The sequence below is a fragment of the Coloeus monedula genome (genome assembly GCF_965178545.1).
Source record: "Coloeus monedula genome assembly, chromosome: 14".
NCBI classification, from domain to species: domain Eukaryota; kingdom Metazoa; phylum Chordata; class Aves; order Passeriformes; family Corvidae; genus Coloeus; species Coloeus monedula.
The window spans coordinates 16,801,527-16,821,091 of NC_138794.1; the positions used below are offsets into that span (position 1 = coordinate 16,801,527).

The 19,565-nt window shown below is 37.7% G+C and overlaps 1 protein-coding gene across 3 annotated transcripts in view; it reads right to left on the minus strand.

The window, feature by feature from the left end:
- Positions 1-19,565, minus strand: part of VPS13C (vacuolar protein sorting 13 homolog C) — a 72,986-nt gene that overhangs the window by 20,387 nt on the left and 33,034 nt on the right. For all 3 annotated transcript variants that reach the window (XM_082290661.1, XM_082290659.1, XM_082290660.1), the window contains 23 exons: positions 18,525-18,641; positions 17,892-17,995; positions 17,307-17,474; positions 16,566-16,870; positions 16,058-16,202; positions 14,772-14,931; positions 13,788-13,918; positions 12,648-12,817; positions 11,852-12,090; positions 11,414-11,643; positions 10,576-10,668; positions 9,725-10,090; positions 8,387-8,476; positions 7,814-7,969; positions 6,511-6,775; positions 5,549-5,706; positions 4,996-5,117; positions 4,457-4,751; positions 2,732-3,121; positions 1,953-2,057; positions 1,241-1,405; positions 769-897; positions 58-191 (listed from right to left, as the gene is read on the minus strand). In XM_082290661.1, coding sequence (XP_082146787.1) covers positions 58-191; positions 769-897; positions 1,241-1,405; positions 1,953-2,057; positions 2,732-3,121; positions 4,457-4,751; positions 4,996-5,117; positions 5,549-5,706; positions 6,511-6,775; positions 7,814-7,969; positions 8,387-8,476; positions 9,725-10,090; positions 10,576-10,668; positions 11,414-11,643; positions 11,852-12,090; positions 12,648-12,817; positions 13,788-13,918; positions 14,772-14,931; positions 16,058-16,202; positions 16,566-16,870; positions 17,307-17,474; positions 17,892-17,995; positions 18,525-18,641 — 4,237 coding nt within the window. The remainder of the gene's footprint in view (positions 1-57; positions 192-768; positions 898-1,240; positions 1,406-1,952; positions 2,058-2,731; positions 3,122-4,456; positions 4,752-4,995; positions 5,118-5,548; positions 5,707-6,510; positions 6,776-7,813; positions 7,970-8,386; positions 8,477-9,724; positions 10,091-10,575; positions 10,669-11,413; positions 11,644-11,851; positions 12,091-12,647; positions 12,818-13,787; positions 13,919-14,771; positions 14,932-16,057; positions 16,203-16,565; positions 16,871-17,306; positions 17,475-17,891; positions 17,996-18,524; positions 18,642-19,565) is intronic.

A 19,565-nucleotide genomic window follows, 5' to 3' on the forward strand; every position in this document is an offset into this window, starting at 1 on the left:
TTTAACCAGGATATCCCCTGGTTAAACAACCAGTAAAGAATTGTTTCTTTCACATACCTCTGTTTGTATCTGACAGAGTCCCATGGGGTGTGGTTAACAATCAGAGCTGGGGCAGCCCCCTGGTGGTAATCTGTGAAGTTTATCACAGTAGAATGCTCCAAGACATTCACATCTACCAGCAAGCCCCCATTCTGGAGAGGAAGACAGACAAAGCCCAATATTTGTTCTACGCATTTATTCAAGTTAGAACTATAATAAGTATTATCTCCAAAGACTTGTCTGAACATGGTACATTTATAAACACATTCCCTAATGCTAGGCTAGAGTGAGCTCTGAAATTACAAGGTTTTTCATTTGAGTCATAAATTAATTTAGCCATGAACTGTGTCTCCAACATGTAAGAGCTTATAAGAAATCCTAAAATATAATGCATTTTTTGTTGCCTACTTAAACAAACTGAAGGCACCCAAGACATACCCTCTGCAAAAAGCCCAGATGTCAGAGGTGCAGGATACCGTTGTAACTTAACAGCAGTAGGGCTGTTCAGTTCCCTCTAAACTTGTCACAAGTAAATCAACTTGACTACACAGAAAACATTAACACCACTGCAAACTTGATTCAGAACCCTTTTAACGCAACAGAACTAAACGAAGTGCAGTGTACCCACACCTTAAGGCACAAGGTTTTCATCTTGATGATTTCAGTGTGTCAAGCTACCATGGGGCTAAAATGGAGTATTAAAAACAGACCACACAAAGTCAGTCTCACCAATTCTTCCAGTTTCAGCAGAGTACCATTATCCTGGGCTTTAAACAGGAATGGTTTGGATGAGCTTTCATAGCCAACTACTCTTACACAAAGTTCACCTGATGAGTTTTCAGGCCAGAATGGAAGACACTGTAAGAGAAGAAGTACACTTTAACATTTCATATATGTTTAATATAGTAACCCAGCAGTAAAACAAACAGGCTTGTTGTGACTATTTCACATGCCTTAGTTCTTACCTAAGTATCTCCTGATTAACCTACCTATATCTACAAAGTTACCTAAACTGAAGGACTTGATTAATCTACCAACATATGCAACCTGTGCTGTTCAAGTTCCCTTGGGATGTGAAATATCCGTGTCATGCCACCAGAAGAGACAGCTTCCATAAGAGTACTGCTCTTCCCTTGAGTGATGCCTAGAGGGCAGCTGTTCGTCTACAATGACATCAAAAGCAAAAAACATGAAACATTACCTCTGAAGCCGAGATATAATTCCATTTATTAGTTGGAAGAGAACCATTAGGACCAATTTCTCCAACTTCAAGTTCCAGAGAAGATTTGTTTGCTATTGTGTAGAATGGAGTGAAGGTAACGATCCTGGTAAGGTTGAAACTGCTCATTTTGATGCTAACTCCAACCTGTTGAACAAGGAGAATTTGAGCAAATGATCAACAACAAGCTTAGAAGAAAAGTCAGGATGGAACAAATGGAAAAGCCAACATCAGTGTAATGACAAAGCCTAACACACAATACTCCTATTCTGACCACCTGAAGTAAAAGCACCAAACATGCAGTAAAATCAGCAGATTATGCAACACAACTAACACAAGAGCAAAGTGACAGGTTTAGCAGTAGCATTTTGCAGCTGTAGCTTTTGTGGGGAAAATCCACCAGAAATCCCTCTAGAGTAAACCAAGACAACCTAAAATGACCCTTATTTTCAGAAAATTGTTAAAGAGTACATGAAAACACAACTCCCCACATATCTTTACTGTGCTTAGTTGTGGAAATGTAGTCTTGGATAAGGAGTGCAGATCTAAACACTTGCAAACAGTTGTGAGCGATTATCTCCACTATGCATGTTCACCACTGTGTTTACAAACAGCTGAGTACTATACATTTGTAGAAAAGAAGTCAAGCCAAAAGAACCCAGAGAGCTTCACAAATCACAGAAACAGATCTTACCAGATAGTCCATGTTATTAGCTGAACACCTGACACATCCATAGCTTCCTACAGTATCAAGGGAAAAGCTACTGGACCAAGTGCTAGTTGAAATACAGAGCTGGATCTACACACAAAAACCAACATGCAAAGTAATGAGCAAATTGATTTTCATTCTGTAGTTCATGCATTATGAAGTGCAATTATATCACATACAGCGATGTAAAGACAATGCTTCAGTGCTTCTAATACTTTCCATAAATTAGGATAACCTAAGAATGTAGTATCACTATTCATAGTCTGATTTATTAGTCTGTGTTTGAGTTCTGGGAAAGATACTACAGTAAAAGGCATCAAAGCAGGGTGTAGTCCTCATTGACTCATGCACATGACAGCACACACACAAATGGGAAAAAAAGCCCACAGCTTTGTGGTGCCTCACAAACTTGAAGAGATGGGAGGAAATAATCAAATTAACACTGTTTTTTCAACCATTTCTTCAACTATTTTTAGGTTAAAAAAGTTACTTTAAAGGAATGAAGGGCCACTTCCAAAAAAACTTTTACTGCAGTACTCTTCACTTGACCATGTAAACATCACATCATACCAAAATTGAAACAAATGTGTTTAACACAAAACAGACTATTTACAGTGTGCATTTTAAATGTCCAAGAACCAAAGAAAGCAGCAGTCAAATTGAAGCCTTTAGACTTAAAAACTAAGTAAAAATATCCCTTCTATAAAATGTGTGTTTTCCCCCTCAGCGCATGGCCTGAAGAACACCATCTAAAGTAAGCATACCTTATTCTTACTAAAGATATTTTTCTTTTTAAATGAAAACAAAACAATATCTCTGTAGTCTGCTGGATGCTTCACATGAGTATCTTCAGCTCGGTACTGGAGAACACGGGAAGTCTTGTTGATAATCCAGTAGGGACTGAACACGGACAAGACCATACGGCTCCCGATCCGCCTCGTATGGATGTAAACATCCACTGTCATCTCTGAGGCAGAATGAGATGTGAAGCGCACAGGAAAAAATTCAGACATCCCATCACAAATTTTAAGATGCCCATGCCAGTCTTTGCCTTGATATTTTAACAACACAAGCTCCATTATTTCGCCATTGATTCTTGAGTGAAAAACATCAGCAGCACTCCCTTCAGTTAACTCACGGGCTTCTGCTGTTCCCTGTTAACAAAATAAGACAAGGCAGACTAAGTTTTCAATACACAAAATATAGGTGTTCAAGAACCAGCATTTTATTCTCTTGTAGGATGTACATTTCAGGTAACTCAGTAATCCATGTCTGAATCTCCAATCACTTTCATTTGAGATTGATCCTGTGAATAATTTGAGATAACTGCACTTCACTTGCAGGGCAGTAAAGACTGCTTAAATTCCGAATTTCAGGAAAGCCAACTAGTTCTAACATATCCCCTGTTTCCACACCCTCCTTCTCTCCTCCATGATTTCCAGTGGATTTTGGCAATGAGTTCTTATTCATATTCTTGCAACACTGGGTGTAACACTGCACTGGACAGATGTACAGCCAGGATTTTTCACACTTAAGAACCCCCAAGGCACAAACCCGCCAGTTCTGCCATACTATTTGGTAACACAACTTTGTTCAGGCAGTAGCATCTAACAATACTCCTAATTTTTACTGATAAACAGTATATTTTACCATATGGAATAGTGGCCAGGCTTGATCAGCCCAGGGATGTGAAGACAATAAGCATAAACCCTTCTACAGGTACAGTGGCTTCAGAAATAGATTTGAATTACTGGTTTCTAGCTCCTCAGTCAAGGCAATGGCCCTCTGTTCTACATTCTGTTATGCCAGGTACTGAAGTACAATGGAGATATGGAAAACTGGGAATAGTGCTACTGGAATGTTGGATAGAAGTGAAAAAGATCTAAATGAATGCTACAGCCAGTTATGCAAGTAGGACAAAACAGAACAAACTAGGATGGTGGTTCTAAATGCTCCCACCTCTTGTATTTAGTAAAATCACTCAGCTTTCGTGAAGAAATACTAGATACTGAAAATACTGAATGTACAGGAAAATGGTCTTCAAAGCACCTTCAGAGATTCTTCCAATTTGTGCAAGGGAGACCTCACAATAGTAATCAGTAAAGAATCACTGTCAGAATGGAGAGAACTTTCTAAATAGAAAAAAAAAAGTTCTAGAAATTACAGATGCTTTTCCTTATACCTCTTCTTGTGAAGCTAAAGAGAGCTTGCAAAATACAAACAGAATCTCAGAAGAATGTAAAAGAAAAAGACTAATCCAGTACATGATTCTTGTTTAAGGAGCGAGGCAAAGCTGGCCAGGTACACACAAATTAAAAGCAATCTCCAGAACATCCAGAATCAATTATCTGCCTCAGTCATTTACAAAAGAAAATACAAAACCCAGCATTCAGTATCTTCCACACTACATTCACCTCCACTTCTAAGTAAATGTGTTCTTACTTAAAATCAAGTAAAGGATTTACAAATAAAACCATAAAGTAACTTACCTCAAGTAAATATCTCAAGGAGTATGGTAGAAGATTCTTCACAGTCAGTGTAGGGTAAAAGTGGATAATGTAGGCAGGATCCAACTCCTCTCCAGAACTTGAAATAAAATTTAGTTCATCAGGTACAGCTGTTGAGCTGATTATTAGAGGCAAGAAACTGGTCTCAGTAGCTGGGCACTGTAACAGGCACTTGACTTCGTTGCTCCTGTGTAGCTCCTCCCTCCAGGCAATGTAAGTTGTAGACTCCTTGAACTGACCCTCAAAAATTCCTGTTGGTCGAACATACAGATGGCACCTGTAGGAAAACAGCAAGAATTGTACACAATGGCTTTGCACTGACACCTAACTTCATCCATTTTAAAGTCATGGTTAACATTCTGAAATGCTTTTGCAGCACACTCATTACTTAACAAAGACAGCATTTTGGAGTTTTAGCCCAGTCTGGAAGACTTCCATGTGCAAATTAAGATTTCCACACTAATGCTGTGTTTGTGCATCAGTGTCACGGAGACTGGCCCTACAGAGCAGGGAATACGTACCTGTATGAATGCAAAGGAACATGAAACTCTTCTTCTGGTTTGGATATGCCAATTGGCTCCAGCAACTTGGAGCCTTTAGCCAGTTTATAGATCACAAATGGAATTGAGAAATGGTTCTTGATCTAGAATCAAAATGCATAATTTTTCATTAAGTTTCTATGGTACAAATTTCTAAAAGAAAAAGTAACAATAACAACAAGGAAAACCAACCTTAGTAGATTTAACCAAATTCCTCTAGAAAATAGACTTGAGCTGTCTTAATACACAGGTATATGAGAAAACTCCATTTAAGTCTCATGAATTGAAAAACACACTTAAAATGTCAAGTCACATAAAAAGTACCCCCAGTGCTGAGGATATTAGAAAGCCAAATAGAAAAGGGAAAACCAAAGGAAAATTCATGTAACAAATAGAGCAAAATACTTAGTAATTGGCCTTTAAGTAGTGTTTTGGAAAAGTATGATCTCAAAAAAATGCATTAAGGAAGAAAAGGAAGATGTCTCATGGAAGAGCACTGCTTTCAGGGGTTTGGTTTCTGTGGTTGGGTTTTTACCTGCAGAGGGGAGCGCACAGTGATGACCTTATTTCCCTCTGTAGCATCGATCTGCACCATGATGGAGTCCCAGTGATCAGCAGCGTCTCTGACGACGTACAGGCGGCGGCCTGGCTTGGCCACGGGAATGCTGAGCGCCTCTGTATATCCCTGAAGTTCTGATCCATAAAAACAGACAAAAGTCTTTACCAGCAACACAAATCCTATTACCATTTCCTGTTTGAGCAGTACTTAAGCTTCTCGAAACTCAGCAACAACCAGGACCAAAGTACCCTCTGGCAAAAGCACCTTAAACGGTACTTGAGTACCACTGAAGGAAAGCTTTAGGGTCCAAACGCTCCTCAACTCTGTAACTTCAGATTATGATTTATAGACAGCATGGGAAATACCCCAAGTAGTTATCAAAGGTATTTGTTGGCTGAGTTAATGAACAGAGAACAAGTATCATGGCCAAGTACCTTCATATGGGATGTGATGGAAAGGGAAAAACTCAGATGATTACATATTGGTAGCTATTGTAACCTGTTTTCTTAGAAGTATTAGCTGGCAAAGTGAAAAACACAGGAACATCATAACTGGTCTCAAGTAGCTGGGTAACTACCGAAAGCCAAATAAAAGTAGTGATAGGATAAATGGAAATCCTGTTTAAGAGGAGCTGGAACACACAAGCCAATGTCACAGGAGCCTTTAAGATGGTCTATCAATGACTCCACTAGAATGTCTTCCAGTTCTCCCAAGGGGTAGAAAAAAATATTGGTCTTTTCACTTTCTGAAAAACTGGAGCAGAGGAATTTTCCATATTTTTAAGACACCCAGTACCTGTTTTGTGGTGTTTTTTTAATTGGCATCAATATTCAAAGGTAATTCCAACACAGCGTACTTGACCTGAATTTCTATCACATTGAATTTGACCCCATCTTCCCATGCACAGCCTGCCATAACAGTGCTCCTTAGCAGAATACCTAAATTTAAAGAGAAGACAGAGCTTTCCTGTCGGTGCAATGCAGACAACCTTCCTCGCTGCGGTGCTTCAAAAACAGAGTACTCCAGTTCCATGCTCTGACCAGTTTCTATTTCGTTCATGTTTTCTTTTCCAACTGAACCCACTATCCGAAAATTGGAGCTAGGGAGCGCTTTGAGAGAAACACCCAGGGCATTTTTCACTATAAAAGGTGCTGTCTCTTTAAAGGAATAGTCAAAGGTGGATGCAGTCGCTTCTGAAAACGCCTGTAAATAACAACAGATACAGTATGTCATACATAAACAGCCACAATAACAAACCTATAAAGGCTTTAAAAGACAGTTCCTAGCAACTACATTTTAAAGAGGGGGGAAATTATACATAGCTAGATCTGTGATTTGTACAGTAGTATTTCAGGCAAGTAAAGGTTACTTCCAGAGAATTTAATTTTATTCTGTGATTTGCAGCAAATGTTGATGCTACAATAAGCATTCATGCTCCTCACAGTGAATTTTTCCAAATCTTAGGTTGTAAGAGAAACATAAGATCTGGGACATAGAAGTCACAGGGACGTGGAACACGTGCAAGCTCCAAATTCAATCACAATTTGTGCTTTTAACCTTTGCTTGGTAAAACAGAAGCCATGGTAACTGACTGCCAATACAGACTTCCAGTGTAAGCAAGTACTTAGAGAACTGCTATTCATTTAGAATTTAAAAAATCATTTGGCAAGTCATGTTCTATAAAAACAGCTTGATTTAGTGACCAAAATTTCTTCACCTCAGAAAAAAAATGAGGGAAAAGCAGCCTAGAACATTCATAAGCACACCTACTTTCACAAGAGAAATAGGGGGGAAAAAGTATTTCTAACACATGGGACATTCTATTCCTCCAATTTAAAGGCCAATCCTAAAATGCATACTTTTCTTAGTATTCAATTGAGCAGAAAATATGGAAAGGAAGTAAATTTCTGTTTTACTATTTCAGAAGAAGTATTGTAGGAAACATTTGTGTTTATTAGAGCATTTCATGTTCATTTAACCTGCACGTATGACACTTCCTTAAGTCCTGCATAGACACATTTGTTGTTCTAACACAGACGTTGCTTCTTTCAAAAGATAACACCACCTTTTTGCTGAGCCTAAAGGAGTCATCTGAGTAAAACTCCTCAGCCTTTCTAGGTAACATTTGTCAGAGCTGTAGAACAGCCATTGACTGGCAGCTAATATAGTTCTTAAAACAAAGAAAATTCAGAATTTCCTATGTAAGCACATAATTGAGCACCTTCTGCCTGTTGGGGTTACCTTGGCTAGGTTACTGAAAACAGCAAGACAACATTTGGATATTGTTATATTCATTGTGTCCATCGAAGAGATGTTAATTGCTGTTTGTGGCTCAGGAATAACAATGAAATCATCCCCAGGCATCAGACTTTTCTCTTGGACAGGGTTAGTCTTCATCTAAAAGAAAAATTTCATTAGACAATTACAAACATATAGGTTACTTTCTTCTTGTTAAAACAGGAAAAAAACTTGACATACATTTGACGATTTCACCAAGCAAAGTAAAACCTACCTTACCTTGTAAATCTCTGATACCTTAAACAAACACAGAAATTTTATACCAACATAGAAGGCAAGTTAGCTTCTCTTCTCTGCACAGTTACATGCTCCATTTTGTCTATGCACTGACAACTCACATTATTCAGGAAAACCTTAAGATCTCTGAAGAATAATTTTTTTTCTCATGGGAAACTGCATAGCTCCTTCAAGCAATAGCATTCAAAAGGTCAATGTTCTGCCCCATAAAACTTTTAAGAAATTAAAAAGTAGCTCCCTATTAAAACCATTTAACATAGTGTCAAGTCCTGTACATACCTCCAGCTTTAAATTCCATTGCTTCCTTCCTCCTTCGACTCGTTCAATAAGCGGCTCCCACACTGAATAGGTTTCATTGTAATAATGAACCTAAAGAAATAATCAAAATTAAATAAGGTGTCTAAATACAAAGCAATTATTATGAAAAACATTAATAAGAAAACAATAAATCTTCATTTCATGTTTCGGAGGTCTAGCATTAACTTTTATTGGCTTTAAAAACTAATACACAGAAGAGTAATACATCATGTATTTTTTAAATTACACCATTTTTGAAGAGTTCATTTCCAGGCTTGCTTTGAGAGCAACCAAACATCCTGGTAACACTGTATCTTCTTAACACCTTCAATTAACATAATCAAGTCTCTTATCTTCTCCCACATGGTTTGAGAGAACGACTTTGAGACCAGAGACTTCAATGCCACAAGTATTTTATTGTACTATGAAATAATTAGTTTGAGCCAACTATAGTCTGAATCTGGTCCACTGGAATGATTCCTCTAACTCATAGCCAACACCAAGTTTTTAATTGCTTCCATCACTGCAAATCTGAATAGAAGCCATGGACTCAACAGTTCTGGATGCTCCCTTCCAGCTATTTTGCTCATCCCTTGTGGAACCACATTAATTTATTAAATTAAATAAATTTAATAAATTTAATTAATTTAATTATTTTCTGGGCATAGGCAGCGATATGGGATACACATCATAACATCACCCCTAGACACTTCCCCCAGAGGTATATGATTAGGCATCCAAATTCCCCCATGGTATGCAAACCTGGCAATGGAAAAAGGCTGCTTGCATATCCCAGAACAGAATGAAGTATGAGGTAATTTGATAAACTGACAAGGGGTAGTAAATGTATTACTGAGTAAATGAGCAGCTATACATCTGGTTGTATGAAATTTTAACGTGCTGCTTCCATAAGAGACTTGTACCATCTTGGAATGGTCTCCCATTTTGAGAAAAGAGTATAACTTCTATCTTACCAATAAACACAATGCTAGAGAAACAAACAAAGGGGGGCAGTAAGAGTTAAATGTGAATATTCAGGTAAGCCAAGCTCATTGTTCACACAGCAAAACTTGAATATGCAAAAATAATACAGAAACAAAGGACTAGATTATTTCATATGGTGACTGCCATTAAAACCTATTGATTTCCAACTTTCTGTACAAAGCATGTTATGCTTACTTGCCTGACTAAAGAACTCCTGAGAGCATTACAATTCAAACCTATTAATAATTCAGCACATACAAAGTGTATTAAAAAGTTAGTTGAACTCAGGAGACCTGCAGAAGTGTTTTAAACTCCTAACGGTTTGACCCCACATACCTCCAGTGACGTGTCAGCAGCGACCTCCGTCAGCGAGGACCAGTTCTTAAGGACACCTGAAAATGTAGATTCCACTAACAACAAAGGGACAGTTCGATGTCCCAGACCACATTCCAAGGTCATCTGAACTGATTTCACTACAATGTCAAATTTCTCTTGCTTCTGAATTTGTTCATGGTCCTTAAAAGTTTCTGTTGCTTCTGTGGCTATGTCAACACCAAGAAACCAAGCATTGCACTCGTCTATAGGTTTCACTTGCCACAAATTCTCAGAAACTTCAGTTGCTCCTCTAGAATCCTCCTCTGTTGTCTTGGGTTTTAGGGCAGCCATAATGGTCATGACGGTATTCAAAATTATTGGTGATATCTTGAACAAAGAAAAAAATCTTTTATTAAAATACAAAATCTATGAGAAATGGACATAGCAAACATGAAAAGTCTTTTAAGAGATGCAACTTAATTTCCAAGGAAGAGAATCCATTCATGGACCTCCTCTTGTTTTCCTTTCCTGCAAAATATCCTAAAAATAGTGATGGCAGCAGCAGGGAAGAGTTATGAAATCACTTTGGAAGGAAGTGGTAGGAGGAATCCTAGAATCTGAAGTATTTAAATTACTCCTTTTTGGTTAAGGGACTGTCAAAACAACGAACACACAGTGACTTTTTCCAACACGGAGCAGCTCTAAAAGTCCTTACTTCTGGAATTAAACTAATGGGGAAAATTAAAATTGTGAACAACAATATGCAAATTTTAAAGGCAAACAAACAAAAAAACACCACCAACAACCAAAAATCAAGATGTAGATCTTGAGAAACACAGCTGTTCTTCCAAAGACAGTTTTAATAATCTTACCTTAATAGTAAGTTCCTCTATTGTTACTGCCATAGTGTGTACCCCTGAAGTGTGCAGCATATTTTCCATGACCAAAGAACATGGCCGTAACACCTGAGTGAAAACCATAATTTGATTATTAAGGTGACTCCTTAAATCTAACTTTTCAAAAGGTCTTACATTTTTTTCACCCTGTAGGCCAAAGGGGCCTATCCCATAAAGTCACATGTTTCAGAGTAAAAACGTTCTTTCATTATACTGCTACAATCCCGCATCCCGATTGGCACAAGAACCATTTTGTACTGGAAGGTTAAAAGTCAGAGAAATAAAAGCTTTTGACGTAATACTTAAAAACCAGACAAAACAAAAACCCAACACACGGACAGAGTGATAAGACAGTAAAAAAAACCTGAATCCTTAAAAACCTAAATGCATGAAGATAACCACGTGTGAGATGCACACAGGCCACCTCTGTGGCTCAGTGCTCCCTTGGCAGGAATGTGCAGATGAAGTTCCAGACAAAAGGCTTCTCAGGACTCTACTGCAACAAGGAAACCAACAGGCAGTGAAAAACACTGCAAAAGGTCTTGGCCTTCAAAACCCCTCATAGAGTCTCTTCACTAAGAAACTTTTAACATAACTTACAAATGCACCACACAGGTTTTAGACAGAGCTCTAAGTGCTCAAGTCCTGCACCTACTGATAAAAGATTCACCTTCAAATGGCACAGGCCCTTCCTGTCTTCTGAATAATCAATGATATGAAAACAGTTTTGAGTGCTATGGATAATGCCAGCTAAGGGATGTGCCTGCCAACAGTTCTAGTTACTTTTTTCATTATGAAACACTGATTTCCTTACCATAGTAACATTCTTGTCTTGTTTTTCTTTGAGAAAGGCACAGGCCAACACTTTGAAGGCCTTCACTTGAGCGGTCATCCTTTGTGCAAGCTCGTCTGATGTCAGACAGAAGTCACATTGGAAGGAAACTTTCAAGGCAGGGGCATCAGCATTGGTCAAATTAGCAACAAATACAATTTCTGGATCCATAATCACAGCTTTTACTGTCATGTTTGGCCGTACAGATATTTCTGTGAAAGGAAGTAATAAAACCCACCTTGAATATAAAAACCAGAAAAAGGAAAGCTATCTACTATGTCAGTGGCCAATTTACACATTCTGAAGAATATCTTAATTCTGATACCAAGACACCATCTTGAAAACTTTTGGGCGAGTTATTTTCAGAATGAAATCTGCAAAGGAGGGGAATGGGGATGGGTGGAAGTTGTTTTTACAGACCTGTTTCTGCCTTGGATTTCCCAGAAGCAACTTGCTTTAATTGGAACTGTCCAGATCCTTCAGCTGAGTATGCTGGCATTGACTTAATGAAAAAATGTGCTACTGTCAACAAAAACTCCATACTAGCACATATGTACAGCTTGTTGAGGACAGCAACAACTTCAGTTCCATTTTTATCCTGCTTGTATCTTATATCTATCATAGAACTGTCATTTATGTCATCTTTCTTGTCTATCATCCTGGAAAACAAGTTTAATAAGAAACATCTCAAACATCATAACACACAGATCTAGGAAAACAAAGATGCCTAAGTACTGCCATTTTTTCTCCCCATGCCATTTATAAAGAACAATTACTACACAAGCAATCAGTGTTTCTTCCAGAAATAAGAGGGTAGAGGCTTTTCTATCAGAAGAGTAATTTCAATTTAAAATTAGAGTGCTACACTCTTGAAAGTATGCAGGCAGCACATAACAAGCACACTGAAGTTTCAGTGCACACAACTCTCTAGCTGAGGCTGGGTGCTCTCTATTCAGCTCTTCTACAGTTCACCGTAATATGCACACCTCCAAGATTTCTTTTTGTTTTGGATAACCTGGGAAATTAACATATAAGAGTAGAAACTTGTTTAACAGAATTTAAATTACATTGTTCATTGCTTAAACACAGAGTACTACAGGCCACAACTCACAGCACTACTGAGTTTTATCAATTCCATGTGAAGCGAAGTATAGAAAAAGGAAAAAGGCTTCCTCATAAGCTGGAGGTTTTTAATTTCTGATGGATTCAAACCTACCTTGCAGTCACATTCTGAATTCCTTCTCTGAGATCATCCAAGGTACATGCTTTGAGTTTAACACTGATATCCATGGAGCCATCTGAGAACATCTCCCCCGACGATGCCATGAGATGCAGCCGGAGCTCACCAAGGCGCAGTTTGTCACTGTGCACTGAAAGCACAGACTCCTACAGAAGGACAAAGAGCAGGGTTAGTTATCACACAACAAAGCAATGAGACATTGCCCTTGCTGCTTGCCATGTGCATTGTCTTCCATGAATTGAAAGATCTGATTAGCCTGTTGCCGTCATCAGTCCTCCACTCATACAAATGAGTTCAAGAAACTCATTGGGAAAACAGAAAAAACCTGCTGGGCTGCAGTGAAGTTGTTTCTGCACCACACTGCCAGCAGTTGTTCAGAATTCATCCCCGAAGGATTATCTATCTGAACTCTAGATCTCTTAGCAGAGGATCCCTCCACTCTCATCACACTAACTCATCTACAAGAGCACCTCGGCAATAAGAGGAAATTATATGACAGTGAAATTAAAATAAAATCCCATTACAGTGTCTTTCTTTCCTGTGATGTTCATTGCACAAGAACATCTTAACAATTTTACACAAATAACAGTCACTATATACAAAGATATATAAAGCAAACACCTTCACATCTACACAAAGCAGACTTTATTAAGTCATAAAAACAAGACAACATTTCACCTCTTTCTCTTCTGTTTTCAGCACAGAGAGGATGCCCATGATTGCTCACACTCAGGGCTATGCAAGAGGAAATTATGGGCCATATACAACTTGGATCTGCTTACTAACTCTAGAGGAACCACACATAGAACTAGCACTATCTGAGCTAACAGTTCCTGCTTTTCAAATACTCATTTTTACTTCAGGTAACTGGAATCCAAGCTAGAATGACTAAATCAAATGCTGAGTGGTTTTGGTTGGTTCAGTAATATTTTTAGTGTGACTTTCAGAAATGCACACACATTCTTCAACTTAAGGACACTGTCTGCCCAAGAAAGCTCAAAGCCCCATCAGGAAAGTATTACAAAGCCAACACAGATAATGTAACTTTATTTTTCTATCCCTGTGAGAAGCCTTGGCTGCCCACCTCACCTGTGCAGTAAAAGTTTTGTAACAAACCTCAGTCATGTCACTGTTGTAGAGAGTTACAGAAAGGGACTCAAAATTGAAGTCAAATTTAAGCGCTGTATAACATTCCACAGAAGACTGAACTGCAGAAACACTTTTTTGTCCAGAATCAACAAGGGCACCTGTCAGTGAAAAGAAGATATTTTTACATTTCTTTTGAACACTGGCCTTGGTTTTGGGGATTTTTGTTGTCGGTTACTCTTTTTTTTTTGGTTGGTTGGTTGGGTTGGTGTTTGGGGTTTTTAAAATTAAGATCAGAAAATCACAAAAAGAGAGAAAGCTCTAAATCCAGAAGACTATCTCAAAATAATTCACACTTTCAATTTTGTTCTGTCCAATGCATACTAAAATTATCTAGTGCAGAATGGTTTAGAACCTTAAAAGCAGCTGCCCTTAGTGTACTGCAGTTCTTTGTTCACTGCAATGAAGAACAACACAAAGTACCAAGTCTGCTCAAGGAGTCTGCACTACTCATATTTCCAGTTTCTATTCACAGCAGAGCAACTCAACCACTGGTTAAACAGCAATTTTTTGACATTGAGAATGCTAAGTTGGGGGAAAAAATAGATTTTGGCAAAGTGTTAACAATATTTCATCCAGAGACATGCACTGTTTACATTGACACGCTATTTGAATACTAGTATTATCCTCAATTGTTATAATTGTGCATTAATATCCTGGGGTAGATGATTTGGCTTTTTTCTTTTTTAACCACCTGCACTTATAAGAGTGATTGATATAGAGTGAAGAATATCATCCTATAAGAAATGAATCACAAAAAACACACTACAAAAACTTCTGACCATCCACTCAAACTCCAGGTAAGCGCATACATTCTTATTTATAACTTTTCATGTATACTATATATATGCAACAATTAAAAGAATTTACAGTGCTTCAGAAAAACATTCAAATATATTTGAATTTGTAAACAGCCCTCTGCCAACACATATTCAGCCTTTGAATTGAACATACCCTCAGAGCTACCAGATTCCTGTGGAGCTTTCCCTTTTTTAGGTATCTGCGTATCCTCAATATTCTCTTGCACAGTATTTGGCTGGGAAGAAGAAGCCCCTCCAAGGTTTTCAAGTAAAATTTTCATTATAACAGTTAGATCATCCTGACTGAGTGCAATCTGTAAAGTGATAAAGCCACAAGTTCATTTCTGGTGACAGCACTTCTTCCAACACAGTTTGCAAATGTTGAGGAGAAACAAGGTGCTGCTTCCAGCAGAAGCAAGCTGGATAGTCAAAATTATCCTGTCCAAAACAATCTAAATGATTTGCCCATTTTTCCTATAATATCGTTTGTTACTTGTTATGAACAGCAGTTACAACAAGAAATAACAGTCCACATGATAAACACTTTCTAGACTTGTAAAGGACCTTTGCCTTTTAAAAATATGAGTAATTGATAAACATAAGCACTTCTCAACAATTCAATAATCCAAAAACATGACCAGATCACATTAAGCCAAGATTTGCATTGTATACACTAAAATACTCAGTAGGTCTTCAAAGACTTAATGAATATGTATCCAGTCATAGCATTACAGAGTCACAAAAAAAGCAAGCAGTACTAATGGAAAGATGCAGCCCCTTAGTCCATGGTACACATTGTAAAAAGATCTTTTCTACATTAGGTTAGTTTTGCTGGTACTCCTTTAAATCTCTTACTTCTCTGTGCTTCACCGGTGCGACATTTGGCCACAGCACAGATACAGGAATGAACAAGTAAAAGGGCTCAGGAACAAGGAAAAGGTGCCCCAGTTTGGTTTTACCCATTTAAATCCATATAGTTAATGCAGGAAAAGAAAAAATATAGCCCTCCCTCTGCAAAGGTAATTTTAAATTGTTCTATATTAGAGATAAACTTTTCATTTCTAATAAATCTACTAAACATTCAAATAACCTGAACATTGCAGATTAAACAACTGGAATTATTAAATATTGCTTTTAAATGGTAACTCAACAGATTACCTCAATGATTTTACTGACTGCTGAGCCAATGGATAGCTTCAACAGACCTCCAGAAAAAAACTCCCAGGTTTTATTCCATTTGCATGCAGCTACACGAAAACTATTCATTATACAATATCAAAATTCTAACAAATCTACAAACTGGACAATCAAGCTGGAAGTCTTTCAATATGCTGTAAAGGACACAAACTGAAATGTGTTTACAAGCTCCTCAATTAAGATAAGGACTATTCTGAGAATTTGTATGTCTTTTGATAAAGCTCTTATTAGTCATGAGATTACCTGCATTGGTTTTAGGTCTCCTTTGATACCAATTGTTGGGCTTTTATGATACCATGCTGCTGCTAAATTTCTCTGGACCAGTAAAGTCAAACTCACAGGACACAGAATTTCAGAATCTGGTTGAGAATCTGTGGATATAATGCACCTAAAAAAAGACAGTGGAAGCAGCAGAGGAAAAATATTTACTATTGCAGAATCCCAAATAATATCATCATTATCTAGCAGAATTACAGGCATAATTAACTTAAGAACAAGCTCACATGCACTTACAAGCAGATATGCACTTTAGATGAACTCAGGTTACTGTGCTACCATTCCTTTTTTTCCAAGAAGCTTTAGAGATTGTAGACCTGTGTCTCTATCTAAAAGCACTCCTGAACTTCACTTGGGAAGGTTTCTTGCTTTTATTGCCTATCATGTTTAAATAAGAGAAAAATGCTGCATACAGAACGTGGACACACTGTTCTTCACAAAGACTTTTCCAACTCAGGAAAAACTCCATGTTTACCTTGATAATTTCAAGTGAGTCAGCTGCACATCCATGTTGTCAATGACTGGAGGAAGAGGTGATTCATCTGAAGACACCAGCTTGAATTCATTCTGAACTCTGATTAAGCCAAGATCGGCTACCAAAGCATTACATGAAGCTGAAGATTCAGGAACAACTATGACTGGAGCTTTCAAGTTGACATCCATTAGGAGGCGGAAGCTCTTTTTAGCAAAGTCCTTCATGCTGGAAGCAGCCATTTCTGCTGCCTGGACAGTGACTGCAGTCAGGGCTTCTTGTGCCGCTTGGAAATTGTTTAGGAAGTTCTATTCACAGGTAGTGAAAAAAAGTAAGAATTCCATGTTTTCATGGAACTTTCAAAAAAAGGCAAGCCCCAGGAAAAAAGCTAATTTAAGAAAAACAGTACAGCTGTGGTATAAATACGAAACTCCTAATTCCACCACACTGGTTTCAAAAGAGAAAAAGGCTAAAATAATGAACAAGCTTACATGTTGCTTAACTGTTTAATTTTTAAGATATTATTAAAGCTAGCAGCTCCATTTATTACTTCTTTTGTCATCATTCTCCTAGGCAATCTTCTGTAAAGCAGTGCAACTTAAGTGATAACTCTTCAGCAAAATACCTCTATGTGCTTGCACATTAGTTCACCACCAAGTACAGGTCAGAAAGAGCTGACTGCATTTTATTGCATAAAAAAAAAACCTTTTAATGTCAAGAAAAGAACTTAAACTAATGTCTTACCAAGAGAGACATAAAGAACTTATGCAGGTAAATTATTTGGATGCAGCCCACTTTCAGAGACATTTTACCATCCACCCTTGACATATCAGCATAGGCTTCCCCTGCAGTGGCATCTGGATAAAGCGACATGTGAAATCTAAACACTTCATCTCCCATTATGGAGACAGCCTAAAAGATTAAGTCCACATAGTTAATACTCCCAGGTATTTCTGAAACAAGAAATATTTCCCCAACAAGATCAACTGCAACTTATCAGCGGTACTTGGACATATGGTAGGCACAAAAGGAAACAGAATCACCTATTTTATAGCATATGCCTCTTCTCACTTGCTTATCTACAGCCCATTTTATATTTAACCCCTGCTGCTCAGAACTAAACATACCAGTGCAAGCAATTTAAAAGAACTAAATAGTAAGTGGAAGAATATTTTCCTTCTCTGAGGTAAAGGAAATTAACCAATAAATTTTGCTTAATATTCCATCGTACTTTGCATTCTGTAACAACAAATAAAACTACAGTGCTGTCACTAAATCACTTAGAGAACTGGGTCTCTTCAGCTGTTTACAATCTGCATAACACATCACCTTTTTATGGATTGTTTTTGGATCAACATTTGTAATTACAATGTCCTCGAGTCTGGAGAACACTTTAATCTTTTTAGGCTTCTTAGCTACAGATGCATCCATTCCTGAACAAAACAAAAGAAAGAAGGCAATAAATGCACTTCAACAAATTTCTAGGTAAACACTTCTGCTAAAAAAAACAAACAAACAAACCAACCCCCTGAATTAACTACTACTGAATATAAAGAATAATAACAGCTTAGAATCCAGCCTTCTGCTATGTAACAATGAATGCTAAGCCTGAGACAGAAGTCAGGACCTTACTATGTATGACAAATTTGCCAACATAAATTGATTCTAAGACTAGAGTAAAATTTCCCAACACTATCTAGGATCTAGCTATTAAAAAATGGAAGTCTGTGTTATCTATAACAGTGCCTTCACTTCTTTTACTTTTACTACACTTAGAAATCGTCTTCTTTTTCTGAGTCAAACATTTTTTCCTTGCAGATCATTTCATACAATCAAAATATATTTAAACACATGTTAGAGATCTGCAGTGCACACACTGGCCTGCTGGAAATGAATGGAGTGACACAGCCTATTTCTGGCTACAGCCAGTTTCTTCTAATATTTAAATAAAAAACACCTTACCTTGTATTCTAATGTCTGCAATTCTACAGGTCTGATCACACACTGTAATACTGAATGCATTTAGCTTTGCAGTCAGTTTTAATTCACAGACATCATCATGGGCTGCATCACTAGACACTGGATAGGAAACACAAGAGACATACAAGGAGTTCAAGTATTACAAGCCCATTACTTAAAACAAATATTAACTAGTAGTTTTGTACATACATGAGCTATTCAAAAGCAACCTGCAGTCATTCCCTAAAAGGTATAATAATGATTAGTCAAAATGTGAAGAAAGTAACTTATTAACACAGTTTCCTTCAGGCACACAAACTGTCACCAATCAACACAGGCCAAAAGCTATAAAGATTATGTATTCTCTCCTCATTAACACCTAATTTCCATGCAACAGTTGCGAATACAGCATACAGGACATTATTTGAAACACCTTCTCACACAGAAATGCTTCTCTGTATCAAGTAGCAAGGCCAATTTAGGCGTATTAGCTGCAGCAACACTGCAGAAACACAATATGTAACAGCCACTGGGCTCAATCACAACAGTTTTAGAATTAGAAAACCTTGAATTTCACAAACAACGCTACAAGTACAAAAATCAACAACACGGGACCCAACAAAACATTCAGGAGCTTCCATGCAAAAACTCATACTATTTCAAGGTTACAAATACCCGTAATTAAAATATACACACCACCGTTCAGTTCAGAACCTCTCTTCACCTCCCCAGAGGAGTATTTATTTTCAGCAGTGTAAGCACTCTTTAGAGCCTTCAGATTGGAAAGCTACATGGTTGTGACACTGAACCTTTGGGAAGGCTGCACACTGCAACATCATTTATTCAACTTTCATTACAAAAATCAGACCACCACCCAGAGAAAAGTTATATTGAGTAAGGAGAATTTGTAAAATTAAGCCACGGGAAAAATGCCTGGTGCTTTTTTTCAAGTAAGATTATTTTCTCCCCATTTACAGTTGTGCATGCTTTGTTTTCCATCAAATAGATTGCAATGCTGTCATCTGAAATAATATCCTTTGAAAC